The sequence below is a fragment of the Drosophila mojavensis genome, unplaced genomic scaffold (genome assembly GCF_018153725.1).
Source record: "Drosophila mojavensis isolate 15081-1352.22 unplaced genomic scaffold, ASM1815372v1 contig_36, whole genome shotgun sequence".
NCBI classification, from domain to species: domain Eukaryota; kingdom Metazoa; phylum Arthropoda; class Insecta; order Diptera; family Drosophilidae; genus Drosophila; species Drosophila mojavensis.
The window spans coordinates 6,933,616-6,952,171 of NW_025318858.1; the positions used below are offsets into that span (position 1 = coordinate 6,933,616).

An 18,556-nucleotide genomic window follows, 5' to 3' on the forward strand; every position below is an offset into this window, starting at 1 on the left:
TACATATTTCCAAGAGAAAAAATACTTTCATAAACATATCTGTAGGTCAATATAAAAGGAGAAAGCCAATTTAGCCAAAAATAGCTAGAATATTATTTATTTATTTACTTATTGTTAAAAAGAATTTTAAATAACAAGTTTCAAGCCAGAGCAACGGAGGCTTTCAATTCAATTTTCAATGTTTGTTCTCTTTTTTCTTTGATTGTTGTTGTTGTTCTGGTTGGGCTTCATTTCGCTAAAAAATATTGCTCTTCATCATAAACACAAAAGATTTTTGATAGTTGTTCGTTCGAATTATCACGATAATTCATTGAAATATTTAAAATTCTTTGAAAAAAGATTTGTGGCCCTGAAAAGGGCCTTTTGCTTTCGGATGTTCTGCATACATCAAGCCAAGATTTACTTGGAGCTAGTGTACTTGGTTACTGCTTTGGTTCCTTCACTGACAGCGTGCTTGGCCAACTCTCCGGGCAACAGAAGACGGACTGCAGTTTGGATTTCCCGACTGGTAATCGTTGAACGTTTGTTGTAGTGTGCCAAACGAGAGGCCTCAGCAGCAATACGCTCAAAAATGTCGTTCACGAAGCTGTTCATGATGCTCATTGCTTTCGACGAGATTCCAGTGTCAGGATGGACCTGCTTTAGCACTTTGTAAATATAGATGGCATAGCTTTCCTTCCTCTTGCGCTTCTTCTTCTTATCATTCTTTGTAATATTCTTCTGGGCCTTGCCAGCCTTTTTGGCTGCCTTTCCACTTGTCTTAGGCGGCATTATTATTATTGTATTATTCACTCAAGTTCACTTTTACTCACTTCCCAAATGTTTGACAGAAAAATTCAGCTTGGTTAACATTTGTAGGATTTTTCGAACAACCTTTTCATGTTTGCGTACAGCACAACTCACCCTCTTCAGCTGAAAAAGTAGGTAGGTAAAAAAGTATAAGTAGACATGATGCGAATGTTGAGCATTCGATTCTTGTTTGTTGAGTGGAGAAGTGTAAAAAAGAAAAAAATAAATATATAATGTCTGGTCGTGGTAAAGGTGGAAAAGTGAAGGGAAAGGCAAAGTCGCGCTCAAACCGCGCTGGCCTGCAGTTTCCCGTTGGTCGTATTCATCGGCTTCTTCGCAAGGGCAACTATGCCGAGCGTGTTGGTGCCGGTGCTCCAGTTTACTTGGCGGCTGTTATGGAATATTTGGCCGCTGAAGTTTTGGAGTTGGCTGGTAATGCAGCCCGCGACAACAAGAAAACCAGAATTATCCCTCGCCATCTGCAATTGGCCATCCGCAACGATGAAGAGTTGAATAAACTCCTTTCGGGCGTCACTATTGCCCAGGGCGGTGTGTTGCCTAACATCCAAGCAGTTCTGTTGCCTAAGAAGACCGAAAAGAAGGCTTAAATTACGAATTAATGCAAATCTAAACCAAAACCAAAACCAAACGTCCTTTTCAGGACGACCAAATATACAAAAGAGATGCAATTTTTCATGTATTAGTCTAAATAAATATACAAATATAATTTAATATAAGAAAAAATTCAAAATAAAACAGTCATTTTTTCATTCACAGTCATTCACAGTCATTAACGTGTCGAAAAGTTGAAATACTGCTGGTCGGCAGTGCTGCCAACTTTTCCGGGCAAGAAAATACTAAAAATTACCCTTTCAAACCTGCTAGAAACGGCTAGATCAAATTCAAGAATAGCCAGAAATATAGCCATTTCAGTTTTTATACCCTGATCCCATTGAAAATTGGAAAATGGGTTATAAAATTATATATTTTCTTGATCAGGGCGACGAGCTAAGTCGATTTAGCCCGGTCCGTCTGTTTGTCCGTATATATGAACGCGTCGATCTAAGAAGACTTGATTTTTTTTAATGGTTTGATTTTTAAAAATGTCAAATTTCCCGCCAGCAGCTAGATTAAAAATTTTCCTGCAATTGACAGTTGAAAAAGGCCAGATCTGGCCGGTAAAAGGCTAAGTTGGCAGCCCTGCTGTTCGGTCTGTATATATTCTTTGAGTGCATAAAATAATATTTTCTGCTAATACGACATCGTACTCTTTCTTGGTTGGATACAAAATATATACATCATTGTTCATCTGTTCCAATATATATTGCAGCTAGACTAGACTAGTAGCGCAAGATAAGTATAAACTTTATTAACGAGAATCGAATAGTTATTGAATTTCATATTTTTCAGCTCTTTTAAGGAAATATATTGGTGGTCCTGAAAAGGACCGATTGTTGTGAAAATAAGTTGCTTGTTTGTACTCGTTTTTTCTTAACCGCCAAAACCGTACAGTGTACGACCTTGCCTCTTCAATGCATAGACAACATCCATGGCTGTGACTGTCTTCCTCTTGGCATGTTCGGTGTATGTGACAGCATCGCGAATAACATTTTCCAAAAAGACCTTAAGAACGCCACGGGTTTCTTCATAGATTAGTCCAGAAATTCGCTTCACGCCACCACGACGAGCTAAACGACGGATAGCTGGCTTCGTGATACCCTGGATATTATCACGCAACACTTTGCGATGACGCTTTGCACCTCCTTTACCCAAGCCTTTGCCACCTTTACCACGACCAGTCATTTTTCACTTTTGTTTTTAATATACTAGAGCACTTCACGAATGTCAGCAATAAACTGATCTGTGAACTGCAGAATCACTCCTATTTATACTGAGATATCCGAAAACTTGAGAGAGCACACAAATGCTTGCATCCCGCTCACACACTACCCTTGCAACATTTAGTAGAGTAACACGATCACTATTTGTCGATCACGAATATGTCGATCTCTTTCTAACGCACCACCAGTTTTCTATATAAACCCAGGTGTTTTGGGTTGCGACCATTCAGTTTTAAATTGTGACAGTGTAAGATAGTATTGTGAAACGATGGCTCGTACAAAGCAGACCGCTCGCAAGTCAACTGGTGGCAAGGCTCCTCGTAAGCAGTTGGCTACTAAGGCAGCACGTAAAAGTGCACCAGCTACTGGCGGTGTGAAAAAACCTCATCGCTATCGCCCTGGTACAGTTGCTCTGCGTGAAATTCGTCGTTACCAGAAGAGCACAGAGTTGCTTATTCGCAAGTTGCCGTTCCAGCGTTTAGTCCGTGAAATCGCTCAAGACTTCAAGACTGACCTTCGTTTCCAGAGCTCAGCTGTGATGGCTCTACAGGAAGCTAGCGAAGCCTACTTGGTTGGCCTATTCGAAGATACAAATTTGTGCGCCATCCATGCTAAGCGCGTCACCATTATGCCCAAGGACATTCAACTGGCTAGACGTATCCGTGGCGAGCGCGCATAAATTGCTTCGCTATTCTGTCTTGTATTTATTACAAGCAACATTCAACAAATCGGTCCTTTTCAGGACCACAATATTTCTAACAAGGAGATTCTTATTTTCGCTTAAACTACTATTTTCAGATTTTAGTTGATCTCAAAAATAAATCGATCGTCCTACAATATATAAATTGAAAATATATCTCGAATATGATTGAAAACTATTATACGTATAAAGAAAATATTTTATGTTGCCAACGGTTGTACTATTAACAGAACGCTGTTAATAGTACATGAACAGAGTGCTGTTAATAACACAGCCGGGCTATGTGGGGGAGGAGCAATCCTGTTAATGGGATCTGGCATTAACATTTTATTTATTTACTTATTTTTACAGAACAATATATATAGCTTTATTGAACTTACAAAAAAGTTGCACTTTTATTTGGTGTTTAGTGTAAATTAAACATTTTCAGTAGTTAGCCAATTGCGTTTCAATTGAGATTTAACTTATTTCTGATTGTGTGTTTTTTTGAAAACATTTTGATATACAAGTAAAAGGATTTTAAATATTTTTTATATTTTCTGCCTTATGCGCCTTGTGTGTCTCATAAGATAAAATAATATTTTAACGCTGATGTATTTCTTTGCGCAAGATAAGTGTATCTGACATGTAATGTTGAATATGATGGTATGAAATAATTATATGTTTGAATTAAGTAAAGAAAATATTAATATAATATTTGCATTCTAATTTTTAAATTTATATTTATTACTATATTTATAATGTTAAGGAGAAAATTTTATTTTTCGGAACGATTTTTGTTTAGCGTTGGCTCAAAAGTGTGACTGTTTTTAACGGCAAATGGTTTTGTTGAAATCATGAAACTCTATTATACGTATAAAAAAATATTTTATTTATTTATTTATTTTTACATAATAATATATATAGATTTATTGAACTTACAAAATAGTTGCATGTTCATAAGGCGTTTGGTTAAATTAAACATTTTCAGTAGTTAGCCAATTGCATTTCAATTGATATCTAACTTATTTCTGATTGTGTGTTTTTTTGAAAACATTTTGATATACAAGTAAAAGGATTTTAAATATTTTTTATATTTTCTGCCTTATGTGCCTTGTGTGTCTCATAAGATAAAATAATATTTTAACGCTGATGTATTTCTTTGCGCAAGATAAGTGTATCTGACATGTAATATTGAATATGATGGTATGAAATGATTATATGTTTGAATTAAGTAAAGAAAATATTAATATAATATTTGCATTCTAATTTTTAAATTTATATTTTTTACTATATTTATAATGTTAAGGAGAAAATTTTATTTTTCTGAACGATTTTTGTTTAGCTTTGGCTCAAAAGTGCGATTGTTTTTAACGGCAAATGGTTTTGTTGAAATCATATTTAATATATAAATCCATTGCGTTTGTTCATATTAATGGTTGCATTTAATTAAGAAATTATTAAATTATTATCTTTTAAATTTATATATTAACATTTTTATTATTATCTTATTAAAAAAATGGTTTTTCCAATATAACTTATTTTGCATTCACACAAACTTCAACTTTGAGGGGCAATAAAAAATCATAAAATTATAAAAATGTAAGTAAAAACTAATTTTATGAACTTTTCAAACATTTCAGAATATAATCTAAAACATATTTAGTGTGGATATAAAATTTAAACTGTTTAAAAAGACAAGTCAATAAAATGGTAATTGTAAACTTTTGCGTATCGTACATTCAATGGTACAAACATTCTCGTTCGACCTTCCTCCTCGATTCTCATTCAAACGGGTGACCAAATTTCATGGTATTTTCGAATTTAACAATAAGTAAAACGTTGCGGTTTGTTTTTTATAAAGTGAAAAGTAAAGAAGTGAATAATAGAAAATGTCTGATTCCGCAGTTGCAGTATCCGCGTCCCCTGTAACTCCCCAAACAGCCTCAGCTGAGAAGAAGGTGGCTGCTAAAAAGCCTGCATCTGCATCCGCATCTAAGGCAAAGAAAACGGCGGCTCCTCCAACACACCCACCAACTCAGCAAATGGTGGATGCATCGATAAAAAATCTAAAGGAACGTGGAGGCTCATCACTTTTGGCTATTAAGAAATATATCAGTGCCACTTACAAGTGCGATGCCCAGAAACTGGCTCCTTTCATTAAGAAGTACCTGAAGAATTCAGTTGCGAGTGGAAAGTTGATCCAGACAAAAGGGAAGGGTGCATCTGGTTCATTTAAGCTGTCTGCATCGTCCAAAAAGGAGCCCAAGCCAAAGGCATCCTCCATAGAGAAGAAATCTAAGAAGGTAACTGCATCGGCAGCAGCCAAAAAGAAGAGTATATCTGCCACCAAAAAAGTAAAGGGTGCTGCTGATAAGAAGTTATCGAAGGCTGTGCTGACCAAAAAGAGCACCGACAAAAAGAAAGCGGACAAAGCAAAGGTCAAAGATGCAAAGAAAGTAGGAACCATTAAAGCGAAGCCCACAACAGCAAAGGTGGCAAAGTCAAGCGCAGCAAAGCCAAAGACTCCGAAACCTAAAACTACAAGTGCTAAGCCTAAAAGGTTGTCTCGGCAGCATCACCGAAAAAAGCAGCTGCAAAGAAGCCAAAAGCAAAAGCTGCGTCCGCAACAAAGAAGTAATTTCACTTCGAAATTACTCGGCAGGGTAGAAGGTAGAAACGAATTTCAAAACTATGAAATTTGCAATTAATCAAAGTCCTTTTCAGGACTACTATTACATATTTCCAAGAGAAAAAATACTTTCATAAACATATCTGTAGGTCAATATAAAAGGAGAAAGCCAATTTAGCCAAAAATAGCTAGAATATTATTTATTTATTTACTTATTGTTAAAAAGAATTTTAAATAACAAGTTTCAAGCCAGAGCAACGGAGGCTTTCAATTCAATTTTCAATGTTTGTTCTCTTTTTATACCCTGAACCCATTTTCAATGGGAAATCAGGGTATAATGGTTTTGTTGAAATGTATGTAACAGGCAGAAGGAGGCGTGGCAGACCCCACAAAGTATATATATTCTTGATCAGGGTGACGAGCTGAGTTGATTTGGCCCTGTCCGTCTGTCTGTCCGTCTGTCCGTCTGTCCGTCTGTCCGTCTGTCCGTATGTATGAACGCGTCGATTTCAGAAGATATAAGAGCTAGAGACTTCAAATTTTTTTTAAAATGTCCGTAATTACAGCGCGCATATCAAGTTTATCATTAAAAATCGATAACTCATTTCGATCTTTTTTTTATCGATAAAAAACCTTATCGAAACCCAGTTATAAAATTATATCTTCTACACCTTTATTGCTAGAGTCTCCAAATTTTTAATGTATGCTTATATGCAATTTATACAATTTCGGTTTTTGTTAAAATTTACCCCCCACCTCTAAATTCACCCCCTCACCCTCACTTTTGTAAAAAGCGTATTTCAAATACTAGAGACTTGTGCTTTGGCAATTACATGCATATTCATGTTATAATCATAATCTAAAAGTTTCATGAAGGTCGTACGTCCATAAAAAAAGTTATTAAACAATTAAGTTCTCATAGTAAGCGCACACTGCAGCCCATGCGTGTTTATGCGTGGTTGCTTGTGTGTGTATGTGTTTGTGTATGTGTGTGTGTGTGTGTGTGTGTGTATGCGTTTGTGTATGTATGCCTGTGTGTGCGTACGTGCGTGTGTGTGTGTGTGCGTGTTTCTTGGGTAAGCTGAAAGTCGCGAAAAAGTATTGAAATATCTATTGCTCCAAGGGTTCAGGGGATCTCGTAGTCGAGCAGTCTCGACTAGAGCTTTCTTACTTGTTTCTTTGATAGTTGTTCTGGTTGGGCTTCTTTTCGCTAAAAAATATTGCTCTTTACCATAAACACAAAAGATTTTTGATAGTTGTTCGTTCGAATTATCACGATAATTCATTGAAATATTTAAAATTCTTTGAAAAAAGATTTGTGGCCCTGAAAAGGGCCTTTTGCTTTCGGATGTTCTGCATACATCAAGCCAAGATTTACTTGGAGCTAGTGTACTTGGTTACTGCTTTGGTTCCTTCACTGACAGCGTGCTTGGCCAACTCTCCGGGCAACAGAAGACGGACTGCAGTTTGGATTTCCCGACTGGTAATCGTTGAACGTTTGTTGTAGTGTGCCAAACGAGACGCCTCAGCAGCAATACGCTCAAAAATGTCGTTCACGAAGCTGTTCATGATGCTCATTGCTTTCGATGAGATTCCAGTGTCAGGATGGACCTGCTTTAGCACTTTGTAAATATAGATGGCATAGCTTTCCTTCCTCTTGCGCTTCTTCTTCTTATCATTCTTTGTAATATTCTTCTGGGCCTTGCCAGCCTTTTTGGCTGCCTTTCCACTTGTCTTAGGCGGCATTATTATTATTGTATTATTCACTCAAGTTCACTTTTACTCACTTCCCAAATGTTTGACAGAAAAATTCAGCTTGGTTAACATTTGTAGGATTTTTCGAACAACCTTTTCATGTTTGCGTACAGCACAACTCACCCTCTTCAGCTGAAAAAGTAGGTAGGTAAAAAAGTATAAGTAGACATGATGCGAATGTTGAGCATTCGATTCTTGTTTGTTGAGTGGAGAAGTGTAAAAAGAAAAAAATAAATATATAATGTCTGGTCGTGGTAAAGGTGGAAAAGTGAAGGGAAAGGCAAAGTCGTCGCTCAAACCGCGCTGGCCTGCAGTTTCCCGTTGGTCGTATTCATCGGCTTCTTCGCAAGGGCAACTATGCCGAGCGTGTTGGTGCCGGTGCTCCAGTTTACTTGGCGGCTGTTATGGAATATTTGGCCGCTGAAGTTTTGGAGTTGGCTGGTAATGCAGCCCGCGACAACAAGAAAACCAGAATTATCCCTCGCCATCTGCAATTGGCCATCCGCAACGATGAAGAGTTGAATAAACTCCTTTCGGGCGTCACTATTGCCCAGGGCGGTGTGTTGCCTAACATCCAAGCAGTTCTGTTGCCTAAGAAGACCGAAAAGAAGGCTTAAATTACGAATTAATGCAAATCTAAACCAAAACCAAACGTCCTTTTCAGGACGACCAAATATACAAAAGAGATGCGATTTTTCATGTATTAGTCTAAATAAATATACAAATATAATTTAATATAAGAAAAAATTCAAAATAAAACAGTCATTTTTTCATTCACAGTCATTCACAGTCATTAACGTGTCGAAAAGTTGAAATACTGCTGGTCGGCAGTGCTGCCAACTTTTCCGGGCAAGAAAATACTAAAAATTACCCTTTCAAACCTGCTAGAAACGGCTAGATCAAATTCAAGAATAGCCAGAAATATAGCCATTTCAGTTTTTATACCCTGATCCCATTGAAAATTGGAAAATGGGTTATAAAATTATATATTTTCTTGATCAGGGCGACGAGCTAAGTCGATTTAGCCCGGTCCGTCTGTTTGTCCGTATATATGAACGCGTCGATCTAAGAAGACTTGATTTTTTTAATGGTTTGATTTTTAAAAATGTCAAATTTCCCGCCAGCAGCTAGATTAAAAATTTTCCTGCAATTGACAGTTGAAAAAGGCCAGATCTGGCCGGTAAAAGGCTAAGTTGGCAGCCCTGCTGTTCGGTCTGTATATATTCTTTGAGTGCATAAAATAATATTTTCTGCTAATACGACATCGTACTCTTTCTTGGTTGGATACAAAATATATACATCATTGTTCATCTGTTCCAATATATATTGCAGCTAGACTAGACTAGTAGCGCAAGATAAGTATAAACTTTATTAACGAGAATCGAATAGTTATTGAATTTCATATTTTTCAGCTCTTTTAAGGAAATATATTGGTGGTCCTGAAAAGGACCGATTGTTGTGAAAATAAGTTGCTTGTTTGTACTCGTTTTTTCTTAACCGCCAAAACCGTACAGTGTACGACCTTGCCTCTTCAATGCATAGACAACATCCATGGCTGTGACTGTCTTCCTCTTGGCATGTTCGGTGTATGTGACAGCATCGCGAATAACATTTTCCAAAAAGACCTTAAGAACGCCACGGGTTTCTTCATAGATTAGTCCAGAAATTCGCTTCACGCCACCACGACGAGCTAAACGACGGATAGCTGGCTTCGTGATACCCTGGATATTATCACGCAACACTTTGCGATGACGCTTTGCACCTCCTTTACCCAAGCCTTTGCCACCTTTACCACGACCAGTCATTTTTCACTTTTGTTTTTAATATACTAGAGCACTTCACGAATGTCAGCAATAAACTGATCTGTGAACTGCAGAATCACTCCTATTTATACTGAGATATCCGAAAACTTGAGAGAGCACACAAATGCTTGCATCCCGCTCACACACTACCCTTGCAACATTTAGTAGAGTAACACGATCACTATTTGTCGATCACGAATATGTCGATCTCTTTCTAACGCACCACCAGTTTTCTATATAAACCCAGGTGTTTTGGGTTGCGACCATTCAGTTTGAAATTGTGACAGTGTAAGATAGTATTGTGAAACGATGGCTCGTACAAAGCAGACCGCTCGTAAGTCAACTGGTGGCAAGGCTCCTCGTAAGCAGTTGGCTACTAAGGCAGCACGTAAAAGTGCACCAGCTACTGGCGGTGTGAAAAAACCTCATCGCTATCGCCCTGGTACAGTTGCTCTGCGTGAAATTCGTCGTTACCAGAAGAGCACAGAGTTGCTTATTCGCAAGTTGCCGTTCCAGCGTTTAGTCCGTGAAATCGCTCAAGACTTCAAGACTGACCTTCGTTTCCAGAGCTCAGCTGTGATGGCTCTACAGGAAGCTAGCGAAGCCTACTTGGTTGGCCTATTCGAAGATACAAATTTGTGCGCCATCCATGCTAAGCGCGTCACCATTATGCCCAAGGACATTCAACTGGCTAGACGTATCCGTGGCGAGCGCGCATAAATTGCTTCGCTATTCTGTCTTGTATTTATTACAAGCAACATTCAACAAATCGGTCCTTTTCAGGACCACAATATTTCTAACAAGGAGATTCTTATTTTCGCTTAAACTACTATTTTCAGATTTTAGTTGATCTCAAAAATAAATCGATCGTCCTACAATATATAAATTGAAAATATATCTCGAATATGATTGAAAACTATTATACGTATAAAGAAAATATTTTATGTTGCCAACGGTTGTACTATTAACAGAACGCTGTTAATAGTACATGAACAGAGTGCTGTTAATAACACAGCCGGGCTATGTGGGGGAGGAGCAATCCTGTTAATGGGATCTGGCATTAACATTTTATTTATTTACTTATTTTTACAGAACAATATATATAGCTTTATTGAACTTACAAAAAAGTTGCACTTTTATTTGGTGTTTAGTGTAAATTAAACATTTTCAGTAGTTAGCCAATTGCGTTTCAATTGAGATTTAACTTATTTCTGATTGTGTGTTTTTTTGAAAACATTTTGATATACAAGTAAAAGGATTTTAAATATTTTTTATATTTTCTGCCTTATGCGCCTTGTGTGTCTCATAAGATAAAATAATATTTTAACGCTGATGTATTTCTTTGCGCAAGATAAGTGTATCTGACATGTAATGTTGAATATGATGGTATGAAATAATTATATGTTTGAATTAAGTAAAGAAAATATTAATATAATATTTGCATTCTAATTTTTAAATTTATATTTATTACTATATTTATAATGTTAAGGAGAAAATTTTATTTTTCGGAACGATTTTTGTTTAGCGTTGGCTCAAAAGTGTGACTGTTTTTAACGGCAAATGGTTTTGTTGAAATCATGAAACTCTATTATACGTATAAAAAAAAATATTTTATTTATTTATTTATTTTTACATAATAATATATATAGATTTATTGAACTTACAAAATAGTTGCATGTTCATAAGGCGTTTGGTTAAATTAAACATTTTCAGTAGTTAGCCAATTGCATTTCAATTGATATCTAACTTATTTCTGATTGTGTGTTTTTTTGAAAACATTTTGATATACAAGTAAAAGGATTTTAAATATTTTTTATATTTTCTGCCTTATGTGCCTTGTGTGTCTCATAAGATAAAATAATATTTTAACGCTGATGTATTTCTTTGCGCAAGATAAGTGTATCTGACATGTAATATTGAATATGATGGTATGAAATGATTATATGTTTGAATTAAGTAAAGAAAATATTAATATAATATTTGCATTCTAATTTTTAAATTTATATTTTTTACTATATTTATAATGTTAAGGAGAAAATTTTATTTTTCTGAACGATTTTTGTTTAGCTTTGGCTCAAAAGTGCGATTGTTTTTAACGGCAAATGGTTTTGTTGAAATCATATTTAATATATAAATCCATTGCGTTTGTTCATATTAATGGTTGCATTTAATTAAGAAATTATTAAATTATTATCTTTTAAATTTATATATTAACATTTTTATTATTATCTTATTAAAAAAATGGTTTTTCCAATATAACTTATTTTGCATTCACACAAACTTCAACTTTGAGGGGCAATAAAAAATCATAAAATTATAAAAATGTAAGTAAAAACTAATTTTATGAACTTTTCAAACATTTCAGAATATAATCTAAAACATATTTAGTGTGGATATAAAATTTAAACTGTTTAAAAAGACAAGTCAATAAAATGGTAATTGTAAACTTTTGCGTATCGTACATTCAATGGTACAAACATTCTCGTTCGACCTTCCTCCTCGATTCTCATTCAAACGGGTGACCAAATTTCATGGTATTTTCGAATTTAACAATAAGTAAAACGTTGCGGTTTGTTTTTTATAAAGTGAAAAGTAAAGAAGTGAATAATAGAAAATGTCTGATTCCGCAGTTGCAGTATCCGCGTCCCCTGTAACTCCCCAAACAGCCTCAGCTGAGAAGAAGGTGGCTGCTAAAAAAGCCTGCATCTGCATCCGCATCTAAGGCAAAGAAAACGGCGGCTCCTCCAACACACCCACCAACTCAGCAAATGGTGGATGCATCGATAAAAAATCTAAAGGAACGTGGAGGCTCATCACTTTTGGCTATTAAGAAATATATCAGTGCCACTTACAAGTGCGATGCCCAGAAACTGGCTCCTTTCATTAAGAAGTACCTGAAGAATTCAGTTGCGAGTGGAAAGTTGATCCAGACAAAAGGGAAGGGTGCATCTGGTTCATTTAAGCTGTCTGCATCGTCCAAAAAGGAGCCCAAGCCAAAGGCATCCTCCATAGAGAAGAAATCTAAGAAGGTAACTGCATCGGCAGCAGCCAAAAAGAAGAGTATATCTGCCACCAAAAAAGTAAAGGGTGCTGCTGATAAGAAGTTATCGAAGGCTGTGCTGACCAAAAAGAGCACCGACAAAAAGAAAGCGGACAAAGCAAAGGTCAAAGATGCAAAGAAAGTAGGAACCATTAAAGCGAAGCCCACAACAGCAAAGGTGGCAAAGTCAAGCGCAGCAAAGCCAAAGACTCCGAAACCTAAAACTACAAGTGCTAAGCCTAAAAAGGTTGTCTCGGCAGCATCACCGAAAAAAGCAGCTGCAAAGAAGCCAAAAGCAAAAGCTGCGTCCGCAACAAAGAAGTAATTTCACTTCGAAATTACTCGGCAGGGTAGAAGGTAGAAACGAATTTCAAAACTATGAAATTTGCAATTAATCAAAGTCCTTTTCAGGACTACTATTACATATTTCCAAGAGAAAAAATACTTTCATAAACATATCTGTAGGTCAATATAAAAGGAGAAAGCCAATTTAGCCAAAAATAGCTAGAATATTATTTATTTATTTACTTATTGTTAAAAAGAATTTTAAATAACAAGTTTCAAGCCAGAGCAACGGAGGCTTTCAATTCAATTTTCAATGTTTGTTCTCTTTTTTCTTTGATTGTTGTTGTTGTTCTGGTTGGGCTTCTTTTCGCTAAAAAATATTGCTCTTTACCATAAACACAAAAGATTTTTGATAGTTGTTCGTTCGAATTATCACGATAATTCATTGAAATATTTAAAATTCTTTGAAAAAAGATTTGTGGCCCTGAAAAGGGCCTTTTGCTTTCGGATGTTCTGCATACATCAAGCCAAGATTTACTTGGAGCTAGTGTACTTGGTTACTGCTTTGGTTCCTTCACTGACAGCGTGCTTGGCCAACTCTCCGGGCAACAGAAGACGGACTGCAGTTTGGATTTCCCGACTGGTAATCGTTGAACGTTTGTTGTAGTGTGCCAAACGAGACGCCTCAGCAGCAATACGCTCAAAAATGTCGTTCACGAAGCTGTTCATGATGCTCATTGCTTTCGACGAGATTCCAGTGTCAGGATGGACCTGCTTTAGCACTTTGTAAATATAGATAGCATAACTTTCCTTCCTCTTGCGCTTCTTCTTCTTATCATTCTTGGTAATATTCTTCTGGGCCTTGCCAGCCTTTTTGGCTGCCTTTCCACTTGTCTTAGGCGGCATTATTATTATTGTATTATTCACTCAAGTTCACTTTTACTCACTTCCCAAATGTTTGACAGAAAAATTCAGCTTGGTTAACATTTGTAGGATTTTTCGAACAACCTTTTCATGTTTGCGTACAGCACAACTCACCCTCTTCAGCTGAAAAAGTAGGTAGGTAAAAAAGTATAAGTAGACATGATGCGAGTGTTGAGCATTCGATTCTTGTTTGTCGAGTGGAAAAGTGTAAAAAGAAAAAAATAAATATATAATGTCTGGTCGCGGTAAAGGTGGAAAAGTGAAGGGAAAGGCAAAGTCGCGCTCAAACCGCGCTGGCCTGCAGTTTCCCGTTGGTCGTATTCATCGGCTTCTTCGCAAGGGCAACTATGCCGAGCGTGTTGGTGCCGGTGCTCCAGTTTACTTGGCGGCTGTTATGGAATATTTGGCCGCTGAAGTTTTGGAGTTGGCTGGTAATGCAGCCCGCGACAACAAGAAAACCAGAATTATCCCTCGCCATCTGCAATTGGCCATCCGCAACGATGAAGAGTTGAATAAACTCCTTTCGGGCGTCACTATTGCCCAGGGCGGTGTGTTGCCTAACATCCAAGCAGTTCTGTTGCCTAAGAAGACCGAAAAGAAGGCTTAAATTACGAATTAATGCAAATCTAAACCAAAACCAAACGTCCTTTTCAGGACGACCAAATATACAAAAGAGATGCGATTTTTCATGTATTAGTCTAAATAAATATACAAATATAATTTAATATAAGAAAAAATTCAAAATAAAACAGTCATTTTTTCATTCACAGTCATTCACAGTCATTAACGTGTCGAAAAGTTGAAATACTGCTGGTCGGCAGTGCTGCCAACTTTTCCGGGCAAGAAAAATACTAAAAATTACCCTTTCAAACCTGCTAGAAACGGCTAGATCAAATTCAAGAATAGCCAGAAATATAGCCATTTCAGTTTTTATACCCTGATCCCATTGAAAATTGGAAAATGGGTTATAAAATTATATATTTTCTTGATCAGGGCGACGAGCTAAGTCGATTTAGCCCGGTCCGTCTGTTTGTCCGTATATATGAACGCGTCGATCTAAGAAGACTTGATTTTTTTTAATGGTTTGATTTTTAAAAATGTCAAATTTCCCGCCAGCAGCTAGATTAAAAATTTTCCTGCAATTGACAGTTGAAAAAGGCCAGATCTGGCCGGTAAAAGGCTAAGTTGGCAGCCCTGCTGTTCGGTCTGTATATATTCTTTGAGTGCATAAAATAATATTTTCTGCTAATACGACATCGTACTCTTTCTTGGTTGGATACAAAATATATACATCATTGTTCATCTGTTCCAATATATATTGCAGCTAGACTAGACTAGTAGCGCAAGATAAGTATAAACTTTATTAACGAGAATCGAATAGTTATTGATTTTATATTTTTCAGCTCTTTTAACGAAATATATTGGTGGTCCTGAAAAGGACCGATTGTTGTGAAAATAAGTTGCTAGTTGTACTCGTTTTTTCTTAACCGCCAAAACCGTACAGTGTACGACCTTGCCTCTTCAATGCATAGACAACATCCATGGCTGTGACTGTCTTCCTCTTGGCATGTTCGGTGTATGTGACAGCATCGCGAATAACATTTTCCAAAAAGACCTTAAGAACGCCACGGGTTTCTTCATAGATTAGTCCAGAAATTCGCTTCACGCCACCACGACGAGCTAAACGACGGATAGCTGGCTTCGTGATACCCTGGATATTATCACGCAACACTTTGCGATGACGCTTTGCACCTCCTTTACCCAAGCCTTTGCCACCTTTACCACGACCAGTCATTTTTCACTTTTTATGTATATATATATACGCACTTCACGAATGTCACAAATACAATAATCCCTATGGCCAGACCCACTGCTATTTATACCGAGATATCCGAAAACTTGAGAGAGCACATAATGCTTGCATCCCGCTCACACACTACCCTTGCAACATTTACAACAGCAGAGTAGAGTAACACGATCACTATTTGTCGATCACGAATACGTCGATCTCTTTCTAACGCACCACCAGTTTGCTATATAAGCAATGCGGAATGATTTCGACTAGAGCTGGGAAACCATCGATGGACGGCTCCATCGATGGAAAAAATAATCGATTATATCGATGGTTCCATCGAAAATGTTTTCCTTTCAAATTTTAAACTTTTTTTTTTTTTTTTGTATAAAAGTCGTACTTTTCATAATAGAAATAAATGTAAATAATGCTCTTGTAATTTCATACTTTTCCTTGTACATATTTACAGAATAATAATTTTAAAGATAACTTAAATATAAAAGAGATCTATTTTCTTTCTTATCGACAAATTAAAAAATAAAAATATAACAAATTAATAAAGTTATAGTGAATATTCAATATTTACAAAAATAAGATAATACTAAAATATTAGTCTCGTTGTTTTCAGGGAACAGCCATTCATTTTTGTTAAAAAAAATCAATTGATTGACATTTTTTTCTTTCAAAGACGCCCGGCGGTCAGAAATCAATTCACCCGCCTTGCTACAAATGCGCTCACTTTCCACAGAGCTAGCTGGAATAGCTAAGTATTTAATAGCACAACAGCTGAGTGCATTTAATTGGTGTTCGTTAATCTGAAACAAAACGGACTATTAAAACTATAAAATGAAAGCGTTTTATAAATTACCTTCCAAAATTGTAGCGGATCGATGTCATGAGGTGAATGGAGCAGTTGTTTCAACGTGGTCTCTTACCACGAAGGGATGTACACGTCTTAAGTGTTCCATCATATTGGAAGTGTTGCCGCTCGTGCGGTACTCTTTTCCGCAATGACGGCATTTGGCAAGCATGTTCATCAGTTTCTCAAAATGTGGCCAAACTTCTGATGTGACTTTTTTCGTTTCATGCTAGGCTCATTGGATTCAGTCAATGCATTTGAAGATGCAATTGTAGTGGAGGCATTGCAGGTTTTATCTAAAATGTGAAAAATACGTTCAAGCTGGAAAATAGCACTTTTTTTTAACGTAATGTACCCTCCACAGGGTATAAAATACTTACTTGAAACGACAAACCTGTCCATGTTGAAGAGGAACTACCAATGTTTAACAATGTCCGTATGCTATGCTTGTCAACTATTTATAAAATTTCCAAAAATAGATCAAGCACGCAAAAAATAAATATTATTTTATTACAAAAGAAAATTTCACTACTTACATGTGTTTGATTTGTTACTCAAAGCGACGATATATCGATATCGACAAAAGTTCATCGATATATCATACAAATTAAAGTCAATCGATATAATCGATGGTTGCATCGATGGTTTCCCAGCTCTAATTTCGACCGATCATTGTGTTTTGAATTGTGACAGTGTAAGATAGTATTGTGAAACGATGGCTCGTACAAAGCAGACCGCTCGCAAGTCAACTGGTGGCAAGGCTCCTCGTAAGCAGTTGGCTACTAAGGCAGCACGTAAAAGTGCACCAGCTACTGGCGGTGTGAAAAAACCTCATCGCTATCGCCCTGGTACAGTTGCTCTGCGTGAAATTCGTCGTTACCAGAAGAGCACAGAGTTGCTTATTCGCAAGTTGCCGTTCCAGCGTTTAGTCCGTGAAATCGCTCAAGACTTCAAGACTGACCTTCGTTTCCAGAGCTCAGCTGTGATGGCTCTACAGGAAGCTAGCGAAGCCTACTTGGTTGGCCTATTCGAAGATACAAATTTGTGCGCCATCCATGCTAAGCGTGTCACCATTATGCCCAAGGACATTCAACTGGCTAGACGTATCCGTGGCGAGCGCGCATAAATTGCATCGCTATTCTGTATTGTATTTATTACAAGCAACATTCAACAAATCGGTCCTTTTCAGGACCACAATATTTCTAACAAGGAGATTCTTATTTTCGCTTAAACTACTATTTTCAGATTTTAGTTGATCGCAAGAATATATCATAACAAGTAAGAAGGCTCCAGTCGAGACTGCTCGACTAGGAGATACCCTGAACCCTCCAAGCTGATATTCTAATCATTCTGCACTTCTTCTATGTACACATACATACACATGCACTTATAAGCACGCGCTCTGCTAACTGCGCAGTAACCAGCGGCTGCGCTGCACTGTGGGCAATATTATGACAATTTATTTGTTGAATAATTTCTTTTGTAGACATACAATCTTAATGAAACTTCAGAGCGTAATCATATGGTTAAAATGTGTGTACATTCCAAAGCACAAGTCTCTAGTACTTGAAATGCGTGTTTTACAAATTGGGGGCTAAGGGGGCGTGGTATCCAAAATCTTTAAATTACAAATCTTTGTGTCCATTAACTCTATATACAACGCAAATTTGAAGTCTCCAGGTTTAAAAGCGTTCAAACTAGGCTGAAAAAACCAAGTCGATTTTTCGATTATTCTCGATAAAAAAGTTATCGGATGAGTTATCGAAAAAATAAAGCAAATTTGTACTGCCTATGGTATACACGAGTATGCATGCCAAATTTCAGCTCTCTAGCTCTTATATCTTCTGAGATCCTTTTGCTCATACGGACGGACGGACGGACGGACGGACAGGGCTATATCGACTCAGCTCGTCGTCCTGATCAAGAATATATATACTTTATGGGGTCTGCGATGATTCCTTCTGCCTGTTACATACTTTTCACAAAACCAATTTACTCTGATTTCCCATTGAAAATGGGTTCAGGGTATAATAATCATAATAGATGTGCAAAGAATAATAAAAAGCTTGCTTGCTGAGCTAATAATTTAGTTCGCAACTGTAAATGTAGTTTTTTTTCGTAAGGTGTGTTTGATGTCAGCAAGTAAAATAAAGCATTT

The 18,556-nt window shown here is 36.9% G+C and overlaps 11 protein-coding genes, 1 long non-coding RNA gene and 1 pseudogene across 12 annotated transcripts; 6 read left to right on the forward strand and 7 right to left on the reverse strand.

Moving 5' to 3' along the window:
* Positions 1 to 349: 349 nt before the first annotated feature.
* On the reverse strand, positions 350 to 839 carry LOC6576202 (histone H2B). Its single transcript, XM_002002162.4, has one exon. It carries the CDS (start codon positions 769 to 771, stop codon positions 400 to 402), a length of 372 nt encoding a protein of 123 aa, XP_002002198.1. The 5' UTR covers positions 772 to 839; the 3' UTR covers positions 350 to 399.
* Positions 840 to 984: 145 nt separating this feature from the next.
* LOC122757144 (histone H2A) lies at positions 985 to 1,456 on the forward strand. The gene has a single exon (XM_044008538.1). It carries the CDS (start codon positions 1,023 to 1,025, stop codon positions 1,395 to 1,397), a length of 375 nt encoding a protein of 124 aa, XP_043864473.1. The 5' UTR covers positions 985 to 1,022; the 3' UTR covers positions 1,398 to 1,456.
* Positions 1,457 to 2,220: 764 nt separating this feature from the next.
* On the reverse strand, positions 2,221 to 2,650 carry LOC122757147 (histone H4). Its single transcript, XM_044008541.1, has one exon. It carries the CDS (start codon positions 2,590 to 2,592, stop codon positions 2,281 to 2,283), a length of 312 nt encoding a protein of 103 aa, XP_043864476.1. The 5' UTR covers positions 2,593 to 2,650; the 3' UTR covers positions 2,221 to 2,280.
* Positions 2,651 to 5,137: 2,487 nt separating this feature from the next.
* On the forward strand, positions 5,138 to 6,036 carry LOC26528288 (histone H1). The gene is given in 2 exon segments (XM_015160192.3): positions 5,138 to 5,865; positions 5,868 to 6,036. Coding segments are annotated over 2 exon segments (747 nt in total). The 5' UTR covers positions 5,138 to 5,201; the 3' UTR covers positions 5,951 to 6,036.
* Positions 6,037 to 7,265: 1,229 nt separating this feature from the next.
* LOC122757146 (histone H2B) lies at positions 7,266 to 7,760 on the reverse strand. The gene has a single exon (XM_044008540.1). It carries the CDS (start codon positions 7,685 to 7,687, stop codon positions 7,316 to 7,318), a length of 372 nt encoding a protein of 123 aa, XP_043864475.1. The 5' UTR covers positions 7,688 to 7,760; the 3' UTR covers positions 7,266 to 7,315.
* Positions 7,761 to 7,922: 162 nt separating this feature from the next.
* On the forward strand, positions 7,923 to 8,366 carry LOC122757145 (histone H2A-like). The gene is given in 2 exon segments (XM_044008539.1): positions 7,923 to 7,985; positions 7,987 to 8,366. Coding segments are annotated over 2 exon segments (375 nt in total). The 5' UTR covers positions 7,923 to 7,937; the 3' UTR covers positions 8,314 to 8,366.
* A 763-nt stretch (positions 8,367 to 9,129) lies between these two features.
* On the reverse strand, positions 9,130 to 9,559 carry LOC6576204 (histone H4). The gene has a single exon (XM_032729437.2). The coding sequence runs from the start codon at positions 9,499 to 9,501 to the stop codon at positions 9,190 to 9,192; it is 312 nt and encodes a 103-aa protein (XP_032585328.1). The 5' UTR covers positions 9,502 to 9,559; the 3' UTR covers positions 9,130 to 9,189.
* A 199-nt stretch (positions 9,560 to 9,758) lies between these two features.
* LOC6586934 lies at positions 9,759 to 17,589 on the forward strand. The gene is made up of 4 exons (XM_044009077.1): positions 9,759 to 10,215; positions 12,165 to 12,680; positions 14,052 to 14,295; positions 17,100 to 17,589. The coding sequence occupies exons 1-4, from the start codon at positions 9,808 to 9,810 to the stop codon at positions 17,522 to 17,524; spliced, it is 1,593 nt and encodes a 530-aa protein (XP_043865012.1). The 5' UTR covers positions 9,759 to 9,807; the 3' UTR covers positions 17,525 to 17,589.
* On the forward strand, positions 12,049 to 12,949 carry LOC122757169 (annotated as a pseudogene).
* On the reverse strand, positions 13,308 to 13,801 carry LOC6586935 (histone H2B). Its single transcript, XM_002012498.4, has one exon. The coding sequence runs from the start codon at positions 13,727 to 13,729 to the stop codon at positions 13,358 to 13,360; it is 372 nt and encodes a 123-aa protein (XP_002012534.1). The 5' UTR covers positions 13,730 to 13,801; the 3' UTR covers positions 13,308 to 13,357.
* Positions 13,942 to 14,407, forward strand: LOC6586932 (histone H2A). The gene has a single exon (XM_002012499.4). The coding sequence runs from the start codon at positions 13,980 to 13,982 to the stop codon at positions 14,352 to 14,354; it is 375 nt and encodes a 124-aa protein (XP_002012535.1). The 5' UTR covers positions 13,942 to 13,979; the 3' UTR covers positions 14,355 to 14,407.
* Positions 15,172 to 15,622, reverse strand: LOC6586933 (histone H4). The gene has a single exon (XM_002012500.4). It carries the CDS (start codon positions 15,540 to 15,542, stop codon positions 15,231 to 15,233), a length of 312 nt encoding a protein of 103 aa, XP_002012536.1. The 5' UTR covers positions 15,543 to 15,622; the 3' UTR covers positions 15,172 to 15,230.
* Positions 16,295 to 17,016, reverse strand: LOC26528266. The gene is made up of 4 exons (XR_001448769.3): positions 16,935 to 17,016; positions 16,779 to 16,852; positions 16,408 to 16,694; positions 16,295 to 16,354 (listed from the first exon to the last, which is right to left on the reverse strand). It is a non-coding gene; the product is annotated as an uncharacterized LOC26528266 (long non-coding RNA).
* Positions 17,590 to 18,556: the final 967 nt, after the last annotated feature.